General features: G+C 42.9%; 1 protein-coding gene across 1 annotated transcript; it reads right to left on the bottom strand.

The window, feature by feature from the left end:
- LOC110255349 (olfactory receptor 10A3-like) lies at positions 802-13,280 on the bottom strand. Its single transcript, XM_021062271.1, has one exon. The coding sequence runs from the start codon at positions 6,401-6,403 to the stop codon at positions 5,501-5,503; it is 903 nt and encodes a 300-aa protein (XP_020917930.1). The 5' UTR covers positions 6,404-13,280; the 3' UTR covers positions 802-5,500.

Genomic DNA, 15,079 nt, shown 5'->3' with positions numbered 1-15,079 from the left:
CTAAAAGAATGACCTGACGCTTGAGGATGTGACAAAAACTGGAGAACCAGCTAGGTCCGAGATGTAGCGTGATTTGAGTCCAGGGGAACTCTGGTTATACTCTCACTGTAACACCTGAGCTGAATGACACACCCACAGGGGTCCTGGTGATTCTGGCCCAACATAAAAAAGGCCAAAAAGGGGCCCAATTCCAGGAACCCCCATCCCTCCCCAGAAATAGTTGGAATTATCCTCCCACTCATTAGCCTCTGAAATTGCCCAGCCCATGAAAACCCACCACCCCATATTTCGGGGCTCTCGCCTCTCACCCCAGACGCCCACTCTCTGTGGGTGTGTTTCTCCCAGGGCCACTCACTTGCCTTTTGGGATGGGCCACACTTTACCAATCTCTCAATAAATCTGCTTCTTACCTATCCCTTTGCCTCTTGCTGAATTTCTTCTGCACGGAGACATAAAGGACCTGAACTTTCAGTCAGTCCTGGAGCCAGGTGTGTGATTTTAATAAAAAATAATAATAAAAAAATGGTGGGTTGGAGTTCCTGTCGTGGCGCAGTGGTTAGCGTATCCGACTAGGAACCATGAGGTTGCAGGCTCAATCCCTGGCCTTGCTCAGTGGGTTAAGGATCCAGCATTGCCAACCCCTAGCCTGGGAACCTCTATGTGCCGTGGGAGTGGCCCTAGAAAAGGCAAAAAGACCAAAAAAAAAAAAAAAAAAGGGTGGGTTCGAGTCCCACTCTGGTTTTCTACAGGCTTGAGCCCAGCCAGAGGGTTCGAGTCCCAGCACCTGGGCCTGCGTCTCAATCTGAGATGTGCCACTTCAAGATCATTCACCTGAGACACCGAATCTTTATGATCCGCTCTGTGAACTGAAGTTTGGCCCTCGCCCTCAGCCTCTGCACGGAGTAGAACACCAGCCACTGCAGCTGCCAACCTGCAGCAGCGCGGAGCGGAGCTCGGGGTGGAGACCCGGAGCGAGGCCGCCTGGGCTCTGGGACAACTGGAAGAATGGGCTTCAGATCTCAGACATTTTCAGGGGAAGATTTTATGAGCCCACTTCTTGCATCTCCTCATATCTGGAAAAACACTAAACTCCGTCAATGAGGACTGCTGTCCGTGACTAGTCGTCACCTTGACGAGACCAGCAGGAAACCTCTACAAACGAGTGCACGGCTGCAGGCGCCTCCCTTCACCTTCGGGACTCAGGTTTATACTCCCGCTTTCCTCCCTGGGGCGGCACTGCAGAGCTACGGGAAACGCTGCCCCCTGGGCTGCAGTTAGTGGGCAAAACAAAAGATGGCGTGGTCACCCGTGAGGATGGCCACTCCCAAGAGGGAACTCAGAAAGCATATCAAAGGGGAGACTCCAGGGAGCCCGGACCTTTCCGTCTTCCCGCAGAGACGGTTTTCTGCACATCTTCTGTACACGGGGTCATCTGCAAATCTTTTGTTCCTACTACTTCCCCTTCGTTGCCAAAACTCATGTATCCTTGCTTCTCCCCTCGCCTCCTTGGAGCAGTTTCTCGGGGCTACCTGAGATGCTGTCTCCCAGGCTTAAGGCCCAATGTCACCCCAAACAAAACTTAACTGTCAACTCTCAGGATGCATTTTTTTAGTAAGAGCAGCAACCGTTTACAAGATGTACGCCTGACCACATGTTCTCCGAGTCCCAAATTCCTACACACACTGGCTTCTCCCCCACCTGTTTGGAGACTCAGAGTTTCTGAGTGGCTGTCTCCCAGGCTACGGTCCCCAGTGAGACCCTAAATGGCAAACCTCACAGCTCTCGCCCTGGGCACTTTTCTTCAAGTTCGCCGAGGTCATCTGCCCTGTGGGCCCCCTCCTGCTCACCCCTGCGGAGGAAGAGGAGACAATGGGGGAAAGACCCCTGCTAGTCCCTTACTCCAAAAAAAGATCTCCTGGCCTAAAAATAACTCTTTTCTTTTGCTGATGGCTCCCTTGCCCCACCCTTCTTCCTAGGAAACCTTTTCTTGTGTATAACCCCTGGAGTGCCCTTCTAGTTGCTGCTTGGGATGCTGCCCCCTTCATGAAAGAATGAAAAATAACAGTTAGGACTTCAGATTTACTCAGCTCAAGTTTTTTGCTATTTTTTTTTTAACTAGATGGTGAGGAAAATGATATTGAATGCTGGACAAAAGGACATCCAAATGCAGTATGGGCAGGACAGTTAATAAAACTTTACCTTGGGACAATGTGGAAAATAGAAAACATGCCACTAACGGGAGCCCACGTTCGTGTGCCCATCAGAGTGAGGCCGAGCAAACCCAAATGTCAGAGTTGGGCGCAGAGACAGGGTCACCGCAGGCCAGGCCCTCAAAGAGCCCGAACTCCCTGAACAAAATTGTGAAGCATTTTTAAAAGCCAGATTTGGGGCGGGGGTGTCCCAGGGTAAGTGAGGAGCTTGTGCACCATCATCTTAGCTGATGAGGAGGCCACAGGACCCTGTCACAGGAACTGACGTCATTAGTCCTTAGGCTCCGGGAGGAGCGGGGTTCTGTACCCGTGGTTATCAGGCAGCTAACACCTTCCACCTGGTGGAGGAGATTCTTCACGTGTGTGGAACAACTCAGCCAATGTCATCTGGGTCCTGCAGAGAGGAGCCAAAGCAGCGGGAGGGGCAAGGGCCCGCCCCAGGGAGGCCCCGAGGGTCCTGCTTGGCTACAGTAGAGTGGCAAGTCTAAGGAGATTTCCAGACAGAATATCAGAAGCGCTGGTATTCTGCAAATAATAAAATACCAGGAAAGAAAAATGAATTGAAGGCCAAACTATTAAGTTTTTCAGCAGACTTGAAAGAAAAGTAAAAAGGAGCCAGGAATTGCTAGATTCAAAAGTAAAACTGATTCTCCTTTCCAATCGCAGCCAGAAAACAATTTCCAAAGAGAAACGGCTTGAGGGCAAAGATCGAATCTAGAGAGTGGTTGTAAAACCCTTTGTTAAACCTCAGGAAGATTTTAGACGATTTCAAAGGAGTTTTTCCATGCCTGATCAGCATGAGGATGCTGCGGAACGGATGCCGTGCCAGTCGGTGGCACCCGGCCCTGAGCGACGGGCCGTCCAGGGTCTCGGGTTTGAGAGGAGGATTTAGGAGAGTCTTTGAGCAGTCATTGTGTGTTGAAGCTCCTACTGAAGACTGAAGAGTTGTTTGAACCATCAAGTTATTGCCTGGGGCCCTGTCAGTCAAGCGTCTCCTGGAGCAGTAAATGTATGCTAATGAAGACAATGAAACAGTAAACCTAGGAGCAGGTGTGGGGAGATGGGGTGGTGGCTTCCATTCCTTCAGTGTCCATTCTGCACGAAATTAATATCAAAAGGGACTGTCAAAGGAAGCATTGCACTGGACAGTCACCCGGGAAAAGAGACTTTATTCAAGACTATTGCAACAGGGGAGAGAGATTGAACTCAAAACTGCTGAAACAAAGGGCTGGAGAGATTTTAAAAGCTGGGAAGAAGAAAATCATAGCTACCTGTGCTTGCGAAATGACTTTACCCAAAGGAAAAGTAAACTTTCTCACATCTTCATGGCAGGGGGTGGTTTCAAAGGAGGCCGAGAAAGAATGTGTGCTGACAAGCTTTTTAAAGCACCGAGAAAAGGGAGGTTGGAGACTACGGTAGGCAATAAGGGCTGTCTAAAGTTTACTCAAGCTGGGGGAGGCTGAAGGCCACATTATTTAAAGTCTAACGCCTAGAAACAGAGCAGAATGGTGGTGGCCAGGCTGTGGTGGGGGAGGGAGTGGTGCCGAGATGGGGGTGAAAGGGCACAAAAGATGAGTTACAAGTGAATAATGCACAGCGTGTTAGCGACAGTCCACAGCAATGTTTGTACACTTGAAACTCGCTCAAAGAGTACATCTCAGGGGTTCTCAAACCCCAAAGAAGAGAAGGATGCGAGGCAATAGATGTGTTAATTACCTTGGCGGTATTTTATAGTGCATATGTATGTCAGATCAAAACTTTGTGCACTTTAAAGATATACAACCCTGTCAACTATATCTCAATAAAACTGGGGAAAAGACAAAAATAAAGGCATTTTAAAAAGAAACATTGGTTTATTTAATCAATAAATGAACGAGTGAACTAACGAATGACTAAAAGAAAACTATGTATTTAGCTTCATTTGATGGCTTGTTTGTTTTAGATAAGCCTTTCTTAATTGGTATTTTAAGATCTCAGAAAAAAGTTTCAGAATATCAAGGGATGAGACTCAAAAAGTTTCTTCTGAGGTTTCTTTGATATCGCGAACAGTATCATACAACATCCAGATCTTACCCCCAAGTTTTCAGCGATCTGCTAATGAAGTTTCCTTCTTGTGTTTTGTTTTTTCGAAAGTCAAATCAGATTTGCTCTCCGCCCCCACGTTTGGCAGGGGTAGGTATGAACGTAAAGGAAACGGTTTTCTCCCGCAACATCGGTGACTGCTTCGTAAGGAGCTCCGGCCTCCTGAGGATCCCACCTTGAGGCAGAAGCAAGGGTGGTGCCCCTCCGATGCAGGTGCAAAGAGTGGGACGCCTTTCTGCGTGCGACGTGGAAATACGAAGCAAGAATGAAACAGTGCACTTTCCTCGTGTCTAATTTACGCGTATTCAGGGAGAGACACGCAGACTGAGAGGACTCAAGGATGGCAGAAAACAGGCACCGCTAATCATAATGTTTACATTCCAAAAGAAAAAAGATCACAGCGTGTGACAAACGTTGAGGGCATTTTTGCCCAGTAATAGAAATTTGGCCAGATTTCCATTAAAAAGGATTTGTAAGTGAAACAGCACCATGATAAATGAGGTTCAAAAACAGCAACACACCGGATTACTACACGCTACAATAATCAGATGAAGTCCACGTGTGGATTGATCACAATCTCTGTGGGTCCGAGAAAAGAGCCAACGGAAGCCTCCCAATAGCTGTTCTTTTCCGTTCAAACACGGACAGATTTTCACCTAAAACACAAAAAGCTCGTCTCGCAATCTGTTGGCTTCCTGGCGTTCGCCCGAGTCAGTGGGGCAGAGTGGATTTTTGAAATCAGTCTGAAATGGTTGATATCACTTTAAAGTGTTTTGGAAACATTATGAAATTGTTCAAACTCACAGTCTATTTCATGTTGTGAAACCTATTCTGCACAAATGAAAGCAACAGTGAAGTAAGTGTATGAAACTAAGCTCTTTATTCAGCATTTTCTAAAGGGACAAAAAATGACCACACACCTGTATGGCCGCCAATAAGCAACATTTTAAGAAACTGTGTTTTACCCAATATTAGTGAATATTAAAAATCTATGGAAAAGAATTAAAGCATTAATAAATAAAGATGCCTAAGCATATTACCAAATTTGTAGAACTCAAAAAACTAAGCATAATCACAACAAGAAATATAAGCTGTTTCCACCGTTTATTAAATTTAAGTAAATTTCAGTCCAGTCATAACCAAATATCACATAGGTTCCCAATACAGTCAGAAGGTGTGTAAGTCCGCTTTTCTTCGCCATAACTTCATCAAAGCTCTTTCAGCTCACTGTTCCTCAAGCTGTAGATCAGGGGGTTCAGCAGAGGTGTGAGAAGTGAGTAAGCCAAGGACAGGAGCTTCTTGGTGTCTGGGGAGTAGCCAGATTTGGGCTGTAAGTAAGTCATACTGGCTGTGCCATAGAAGAGGGTAACAGAGGTCAGATGGGAGCCACAGGTGGAAAAGGCCTTCTGCCTCCCTGTGGTGGGTGGCATCTTCAGGATGGCAAGGAGGATTCGAAGGTAAGACAGGAGTATCAACAAGAAAGGAACCATGATAATCAAAACAGTGCCGGTGAACGCATAGACTTCAAACAAAAATGTGTCTGCACATGCAAGCTCCAGCACGGCTGGGGTTTCACAAGAGATGTGATTAATTTCATTGGGGCCACAAAAGGGAAAACTAAAAACCCATGATGTTTGCACAGTTCCTAACATGAAACCCAAGGCCCACGAACATATAACTAACTTCATGAAAACTCTTTGGTTCATGAGCATTGGGTAGCTCAGAGGATGGCAGATTGCAGCAAATCGGTCATAAGCCATTGCCCCCAGGAGAAAACATTCAGTGCCACCAAAAAAAAGAATGAAATACATCTGTGCGAAACATCTCACAAATGAAATCGATGTTTTCTCAGTGGAGAGGACCACCAGCATTTCAGGCGTGATGACGGCACTGATACTCACGTCCACCACAGACAAGTTCTGGAGGAACAGGTACATGGGGACGTGGAGGCTCTGTTCCAGCGAGATGATGAGAATAATGACGGCATTTCCTACCAAGGTCACCAGATAAATAACCAAGAAAATCCCAAAGAGTTGCCCTTGGAGTTCGGGAAAGTTAGAAAAGCCCAAGAGGATGAAGTCAACCACAGAGCTTTGGTTTTGCCTTTGCATGTCAGTCGTGGAGCGTATTTTATATCTACGGACAGAGTATATAAATTATGAAGTCAGAGTCCAATAGCTTAAAGTCTACGTCTGCGTTCACCCCAGATATTCTTGGGAGAAGCTGTAAAGAGGAACTCATCCTGAGAGAGATTCAGTTTGGCAGTTGTAGAGACTGGCCAGTGACGACTCTTTCCCCAAAAAAGGAGGAAGTAAAGAAGTCTGGCTCAGAAATCTTGTCTGAAAAGTATAAAATATCTAAGTAATTTTGCAGCTCTGTACTTTGTATAGTATGAAAATAATCTTAAACAAACATAAATGTCTTCTAACTTAGGTTCCATTCCAAACGACACTGCTATTAGCATCACCTAATTTTCTTAATTAAAAATAAAGTATAAAAAGTTAACAAATGGAAAAACACATCCACAAAACTTTTGGTAACAACCTAATCATTCAAAGTCACAGCACAGTTGATTCCATGTTTATTTTAACTATTTGGCTTGTTTGAAAATCCATTTTTTGACTCGGTTGAATATAAAAACCCTGCAGAAACACAAAAAGAGGGTTGTATCTTAGATCTTAGGTGATCTGCGAATAATGCGAATCAACCTCAGGCTCATTGATTTTCGCGCTGGCGGGTCACGGACTCCGCGGGAAATTTGAAAGGTTAATTCTCTATAGCTCATCCTTGTTATGATGACTTGAGAAAAGTCCAATTCTGATCATTCTGAAAGCAGGAATAATGCGTATTCAGTTCCAGATATGCTAAAGTGCATGGATTTTGAAATTGGAAGATTTAGAGAAAAATATTTTAAAAAATGAAACCTTCTAGGAATGAGCATAAGCATGTTATGTAACAAAATGTGAGTAATGAAGAGCCACTGACCCCAGATGCTCAACAATTTCCAATCATTTAGAAGACTCTGAGGCTGCTTGATACCTCACTGGCGTGGAAACTTGAGCAGGGCACTCCCTTTTCCATACATCACTCTTACAATTGAATAAAGTAAGAGTTGGACGTGTTTACCAAGTTCCTCCCCAGTTGCAAACTTCTAAGATTTGATGATAAGTGTATACAAAGTCCTTATACATCTAATTATGGCCTGCACCTTTCTTTGAAATGAGGAGAAAAAGAAATTGAATAGCATCAACACCAAAGAGTCCACTGATTCCAACGTTTGATCTGCGTCTAGTGATTCCCGAGAGGGAGACGTCCCTTCAACAGCATCTCCAACGATCAGCGGAAGATCAACCATCAATGGAAACCCACTCACGGGCACACGGCAGGACCTGCACTTTCTCACCTGTGGACTCTGACCGCTTACAGTTCATGCTGCGGCATCAGAATAACACCTCTCGTCAACAGCCACCTTCTCATTCACACAACTCAGTGACCCAGTGCTCTGAGGCCAGACCATTATATAACACTGAGTCACATGCCCTGGAGAACCCGTCCCTGGAGAACCTGAAATCACTTCAGACATGCTTTCGCGTAGTTTGGCACAATAACAAAAGAGGCTTGAACTTGGGCCCCCAGGGGACAAAGCTCAAGAGCACAAACCTGGAGCCCCACTCCCTCATCTTCCTACAGGGAATAAGCACCTCCTCAAATGAGAGACTCAGTTTCACTGTGACATCCCCCAAAAGCAGGTGGAAACAGTGGCTGAATAAAAGTTGTAAATGTGGAAAAAAGATAGCAGTGGGGTGAGGGCGTGAACAAAGGCAGGTGGACCAGGGGGAGAGCAAGGATTGGGTGGAATGGGGATTTGTGCAATCGTGGGCAATAAGCTAAGACAAGAAGATGGACGCCTCTTTGGAAAAAAGCACCCTCCCCCACCGCCAAGCCCCATGCAAGAACTTTGCATCATTTGCAGAAGAAATACGGAGCTACTAAAATATTTCTACCAAAAAATATCATCCCAAACAACTTCATCGACAGAACTTCTCAAACCAGGAGTCAAAATCGGGACGAGTCTGCATGAGGCGAGAGAAGCATTTGACTTCTCGGATTCTATTATTTTCTCTGTAAAATAAACATAACATTATTCATCTCCTCAGGTACATGGGAAAATCAGGGCACTCAAGGATCTGTCTAAACTGGCTTGAACAATTAAGGAGGCCACCGGCTCAGTCCCAGCAGAGTGAGGAGATGAAGGAAGCTGCAGGCTTGGCTTTGGCCAGAACTGGTCAGAAGGCAGATTTTACCTTTGTCTCCTTCTCATGCTGCTTCCTCAAGGAAGCTCTCTCCTCCAGGCAGCAGCAGGTTCCCAACAACACTTAGAGAGTCGCTGGCTCTGTTAATGTGCTAGTGGGCCGTGTACCAGTTATTCTGAGGAAGTGGGGGTTTCCTTCACAGAATCCCACCCAAGCACCATCGCATAGAACCTTCCGTGACGGGATCACACCCCACGCACGAATCAGTCGTGAGTACCGGGCATGAAAAACGCCACCTAAAAGGTGCCTTCCACAAAGGTAGAAGAACAGAGTTCTCTACAGGCAGGTTCTCCAAGTGTAGCCCCTGGATCAGCAGCTTCAGAAGCACCAGGGAACAGAAATGCAAATCAGCAGGCCTCACCACAGACCTACTGAAACACATCCTCTTTATGTGCAGTCTGTGTTTTGACCTCCTTCCAGGTGATTCTAAACTAGAGCATCACTGCAAGCAGCACACCCTGGAAAACAAACGCAACAATCTTATCATGGCAACAAGAAGAATTAGATGGGTGGGCTGGTAGCAAAGCCTGTCCTGCGTCTGTTTGGACCCAGGAAGACGCTGGTTACGTGGCTGAGCAAAGGACCACACAGACACAACACGCCATAGTCTCAGGAAGCTGTCGGCCAGTGGGATACATGGGGGTGTGAGCTCTAAGCATCTGACGGTTGGGGACAGCAAATGAAAAACTAGCCCATCCTTACTATAAAGATATAAGCTGTTCATATACCAATGCATCTCAAACTTGAAAGTGAATCCAAGTCGCCTGGGGGTCCCGTCACTAAGCACACGAAATGCATTCGGCCTTTGGTGAGACCTAAAGTTCTCCATTTTTAACATCTCACATGATGCTTCTGCGTCGGACCAACAATTGCGTAACAGGGTTATAGAGAATGTTACAGTTAACCATGAGTAATTCCTGCTGACGTGACATATGGCCTGGCCTTGTGTCCCCAAACATCCTACATTTAACCTGGCTAGAGCTCATTTTGTTCACACATGGGATAACTGAAAGAGACACAGAGTCAGAATAATGCATAAAAACCAAAAGAGATCGGGAAGAAAAGAACAGGAAAAGCAAAGGGAGACTAAAAATATTCACCAGAACATTGGTGCTATGGAGTGGACTAAAAATGTCACCAATAATACTGCTGAGGCTTTTTACACGTTATGAAGTTACTTCTTCTACAAAGAGGAGCACAAAGTAAAAAAATATATGTGCTCAGGGAAGACATGGCAAAACAATAGAAGCTGATGAAAGCTTAGCTCTCAGAATCCAGAGGAGGTGCTAAATCTTTTCAAATCTCAAATATGACGACCGTGTTGGAAACACGGAGGCAAAGAACAGACACTGCTGAACAAAGTGGACAGACTGTTTAAGCAAAATGCAAAGGAAATGAACAAATTTTAAAATGATTCCTTTGAAAATACAGACTCGGAAAGCCAAAAAAATAACTCAGTCATGCAAAGCTGATGTACCTAAAGATCTAACAATTATTTCAATAAAAATTTAAGACATCAGATGTGAATAATGCCTGTCTAGTAAAGTTATGGCAAAAATTTAAAAGAACAAAAAATACAAGATGCTTCGTACAATGCCGCATGGAAGAGCTCCAAATTGTGATGGCTTTTATTACAGTGGTTTCACTATAACTACTGTTACTTTAATTTCAAGTTTTATTGACACCCACCATCTTGCAAGTTCATAGCATACAATGTGGTGATTTGACTCCAGGGCCTGTTGTGAAATGATAACCACAGTAGGGTTAGCTAACACGTCCATCACGTCACATAATTACTTTTGCGTGTGTGTGTGTAGTGATAATTTTGAAGATGTGCTTTCTTGGCAATCTTCAAATACATTACATGAGATTAAGTAATGGGACTGGAAGTTCCTACCCTTTGGTGAATATCTACCTGTTGCCACCATTCCTCAACACTGGCAACCACCATTCTACCACATTTTTCTATGAGTTCCACCTTTTTGGACTCCACAGAAAATTCAATCATACACTATATGTCTACGTTTGACTTATTTCACTCAGCATGATGCCTTCGAAGTCTGTCCATGTTGTCACAAACAACAAAACCTCCTTCTTTTTCATGGCTGAATAATATTCCATTTAGTATATGTACCACTTCTTCTTCATCCATTCTTCTACCAATGGACACTTAGGTTGCTCCCATTCTGGCTATTGTGAATGTAATAGAGGGAACATGGGTATTCAGATATCTCTTCAAGATCCTGATTTCTTTCCCTTTGGATATATACTCAGAAGTGGGACTGCTGGACCATCTGGTAGTTTTATGTTTACTTTTTTGGCTGACCTCCATGCTCTTGTCATTAATGGCTGTACCAATTTACATTCAAAACAACAGTGCACAACTGTTCTCCTTTCTCAGCATCCTTGCCAACACTTGTAAACTCTTCCTTCTTGATACTATCCATTCCAGCAGATATGAGGTGGTATCTCATGGCGGTTTTGATTTGTATGTCTCTGGTGATTAGTGATGTTGAGCACCTTTTCATGTATCTGTTGGCCATTCGTACACCATTTGTAGGAAAATGCCTCTTCTGGTTCTTTGATCATTTTTAATTGATTACCTAGTTTTTTGCTATTGATTTGTATGAGTTCCTTTTTTTATATTAACCCTTCTCAGATAGAAGGTTGCAAATAATTCTTTCACACAATAGGCTGTCTTTTCATTTTGTTGACTATTTTCTGGCTGTGCAGAAGTGTTTTAATATGTAGTCTCACTTCTGATTTAGCTTTTCTTGTTTGTGCTCTTGGTATCACAGCCTAAACAATCATTGCCAACACGAAGTCAAGCTCTACGTTTTCTTCTGGGAGTTTTACTGTCTTAGGTCTTATGTTTAAGTCTTTAATCCATTTTGAGTTAATTTTGAGAGTGTGGCAGAATTCCAACTTCATTCTTTTGCAGGTGAATACCCAGTTTTCCAGGACCATTTACTGGAGAGGCTGTCTTTCCCAATTGAGTATCCTGGCTCCCTTGTCAGATAACACTTAGTCATATAAGTGAGAGTTTATTTCTGAACTCTGGGTTCTATTCCATTGTTCTAGGTGTCCGTTTTTATGCCAATACCATACTGTTTGGATTACTACGGCTTTGGAATTTAGTTGGACATCAGGAAGTGTGATGCTTCCAGCTTTGTTCTTCCTTCTCAGGATACTTGGGTATCCTGGGCTGACTCTGGGGTTCTTTGTGGTTCCATATCAACTTTAGGATGTTTTTTCCATCTCTGTGATAAATGCATTGGAATTTTGATAGGGAGTGCATTGAATCTATATATTTTAACACCACCAATGCTTCTGATTCACGAACAGGGCATTTCTTTCCATTTGTTTTCTTCCATTTCTTTTACCCATGTCTTACAGTAGTCCGTGCATAGCTATTTCACCTCCTTAGATTTATGCTTAAGGGTTTTATTGGTTTTGACGCTATTGAAAATAGGATTGTTTCCTTTACCTCCTTCAGATAGGTTGTTGTTAGTGTCTAGAAATGTAACTGACTTGTGAAGGGTGGAACGGTATCCTACAACCTTAACGAATTTGTTAATTAGTTCTAACAGTTTTTGGCTGGAGTCTTCAGGATTTTCCATATATAAGATGATATCATCTGCCAACAAAGACAGTTTTACTTCTTCCTTTCCGATTTGGATGCCTCTTATTTCTTCTTACTCTTTAACTGCCTTGTCTAGGGCCTGAAATACTATGCGACCAGGAGGGTGGAAATGGGCACCCTTGCCTTTTCCTGATCCTGGAGTACAGCTGCAACCTTTCATCACTGAGTATGAAGTTAGCTGTAGCCTTGCCTTATGAGGCCCATATTATGTTGAGGTACAGTCCTTCAACATTCACTTTGTTGAAAGTTTTTAATTGTGACATTTTGTTAATTTTGTCAAATTCTTTTTCTACATCTATAGAGATTTTGATATGGTTTTATGTGTCATTTTATTAATGTGGTATATCACATTATTGATTTATTTAGATTGAATCATTCTTGCATCCCAGGAATAAATCTCACTTGATCACGGTGTATAATGTTTTTAACATGCTGTTGAGTTCAGTTTGCTAGTATTTTGTTGAGAATTTTTTCCCACTGATATCCATCAGGTTATGGCCTTTAGGTTTCTTTTCTTGAAGTATCTTTATCTGGCTTTGGAATCAGGAAAATACTGACCTGGTAAAATGAGTTTAGGAGTTCCCTCCTCTTCCATTTTTAGAATAGTGAAGACTGCCATTAATTCTTCAAATGTTTGGGAGGTGGGTTTGGGCTTTTCTTTGTTGGGAGGGTCTTGATTACTAACTCAATTGCCTTACTGTAACTAGTCTGTTCATATTTTCTATTTGTTATGATTCAGTTTTGATGGGTTATATATTTCTAGGAATTTATCCATCATTTCTAGGTTGTTCAATGTTGGTTTATAATTATTCATCGTAGTTTCTTATCACCCTATTTATTTCTATGATGTCATGAATAAAGACTCTTAAGATTTATTTAAATCCTCCCTCTTTTTTTCTAGGCAAGTCTAGGTACCAGTATGTCAATCTTGTTTATCTTTTCAAAAAACCAGCTCTTTGTTTCATGGATTTCTTTTTTCTTTTCGTCTTTTTGCCATTTCTAGGGCCAACTTGCAGCATATGGAGGTTCCATACTAGGGGTCCAATTGGAGCTGCACCAGAACCACAGAAACACGGGATCTGAGTGCATCTGCCACCTACACCACAGCTCATGGCAATGCTGGATCAGGGATCAAACCCACAACCTCATGGTTCCTAGTCTGATTCATTAACCACTGAGCCACGACAGGAAACCCTGTTTCATTGAATTCTTTTATTGCTTCTTATTCTCTCTTCCATTTTTTTTTCTTCTCTTATCTCTAAGCTTCCTTTCTTCTACTAACTTTAGGCTGATTTTTTACTTCTTTTTCTAGTTCCTTAAGGTGTAATGTTAGCTGTTGTGTCTGATATAAGTATAGCTATCACTGCTTTCTTTTGTTTATTATCTGCTTGGAATAACTTTTTCCATTCCTTCACAATCAGGCTAGGTGTGTCCTGAAAGCATCATATGGTTGGATCTTCATTTTTGGGTTTTTTTTTTTTTTTGTCCATTCAGTCACTATTTCTTTTGATTCGTGAATTTAATCCATTTACATTTAAAGTAGTTATTGTTTGGTAATGGCTTAGTGTTGCCGTTTTGTTCATTATTTCTTTTTGTAGTTCCTTCGTTCTTTTCTTCTTCTCTTGCTGTCTCCTTTGAGATATGTGACTTTTCCTGGTGGTACGCTTTGATTTCTTTGTCTGAAACTTTTGTGTATCTACCACAGGGTTTTTCTTTGTGGTCATCATGAGGCAGACATAAAACATTTTATAATGTCCTATTTTAAGTTGGGAACAACTGAACTATGACAGCATACTGACAGTATACTTTTACTTCCCCCCCTCACATTTTAGGTTATTTACCTCTTTTTATACTGTGTGTCCAGCAGCAAATTGTTGTGCAAATAGTTATTTTTAATACATTTTCCCCTAAGGCCACTCCTGTGGCACATGGAAGTTCCCAGGCCGGGGATCAAATCCAAGCCATAGTTGTGACGGATGCCACAGCTATGGCAATGCCCGATCCTCAACCCACTGTGCCAGGCAGGGGAAAAGACCCATGCTGCTGCAGAGGCAACTCCAGACACTGCAGATCACTGCACCACAGTAGGAAGCTCTTGATACCTTCACTTTTAACAAGAATAGAAAGTGATTTATACATCACTTTGCTATACTGGAGAATCTGAAGTTGACTATGTATTACCTTTGCTGTTGTTGCTTACACATTCTTGTTTTGCAATGTCAATGTCCTGTCATTTTACCTTGAGGAGCTTTCTCTTGATTACCTTTATTGCAGGCCTAATGGTAATAAACACTTTCAGCTTTGGTTTGTTTGGGAAAGTATCTCTCCTTCACTTCTGAAGGATGCTTTGATGGATATTCCTGTAGGATGGATTTGTTTTTCTAATAACAGTTTTAATGTATCATCCAATTCTCTCCTGGTCTAGAAATTTTCTGTTAAGAATTCATCTTATGCGGGAAACCTTGTATGTGACAAGTCAATTTCTATGGCTGTTTCCCAATTCTGTCTTTGTCTCTGAGTTTGACAATTCCATTATAATGTGTCTTGGTGAAGCCCTAGAGGTTCAACCAATAGGAAGATGTTTAATCATCATAGGTCTGACTGTCCCTGCGTCTGGAAAGTGTTTAGCCATTATTTCAGTGGACATTCTGTCACATTCCTGCTCTTCGTTTCTGTGATTCTCACAATGTATTATGCTGTTTCCAATGACAGAGTCTCAGGAAAGAAATTTCAGAACAAGAGACAGTCTGCTGAAAGAATTTGTATGTGCCTGTCCAACACCCTACTGAAAAGTATACAACATTCAAATATTATTCAAACTAATTTCTTTC

This window comes from Sus scrofa, chromosome 9 (assembly GCF_000003025.6).
Source record: "Sus scrofa isolate TJ Tabasco breed Duroc chromosome 9, Sscrofa11.1, whole genome shotgun sequence".
NCBI classification, from domain to species: Eukaryota; Metazoa; Chordata; class Mammalia; order Artiodactyla; family Suidae; genus Sus; species Sus scrofa.
Note: the sequence above shows the minus strand (reverse complement) of the source record. Positions and strands in the feature narration are given on the sequence as shown.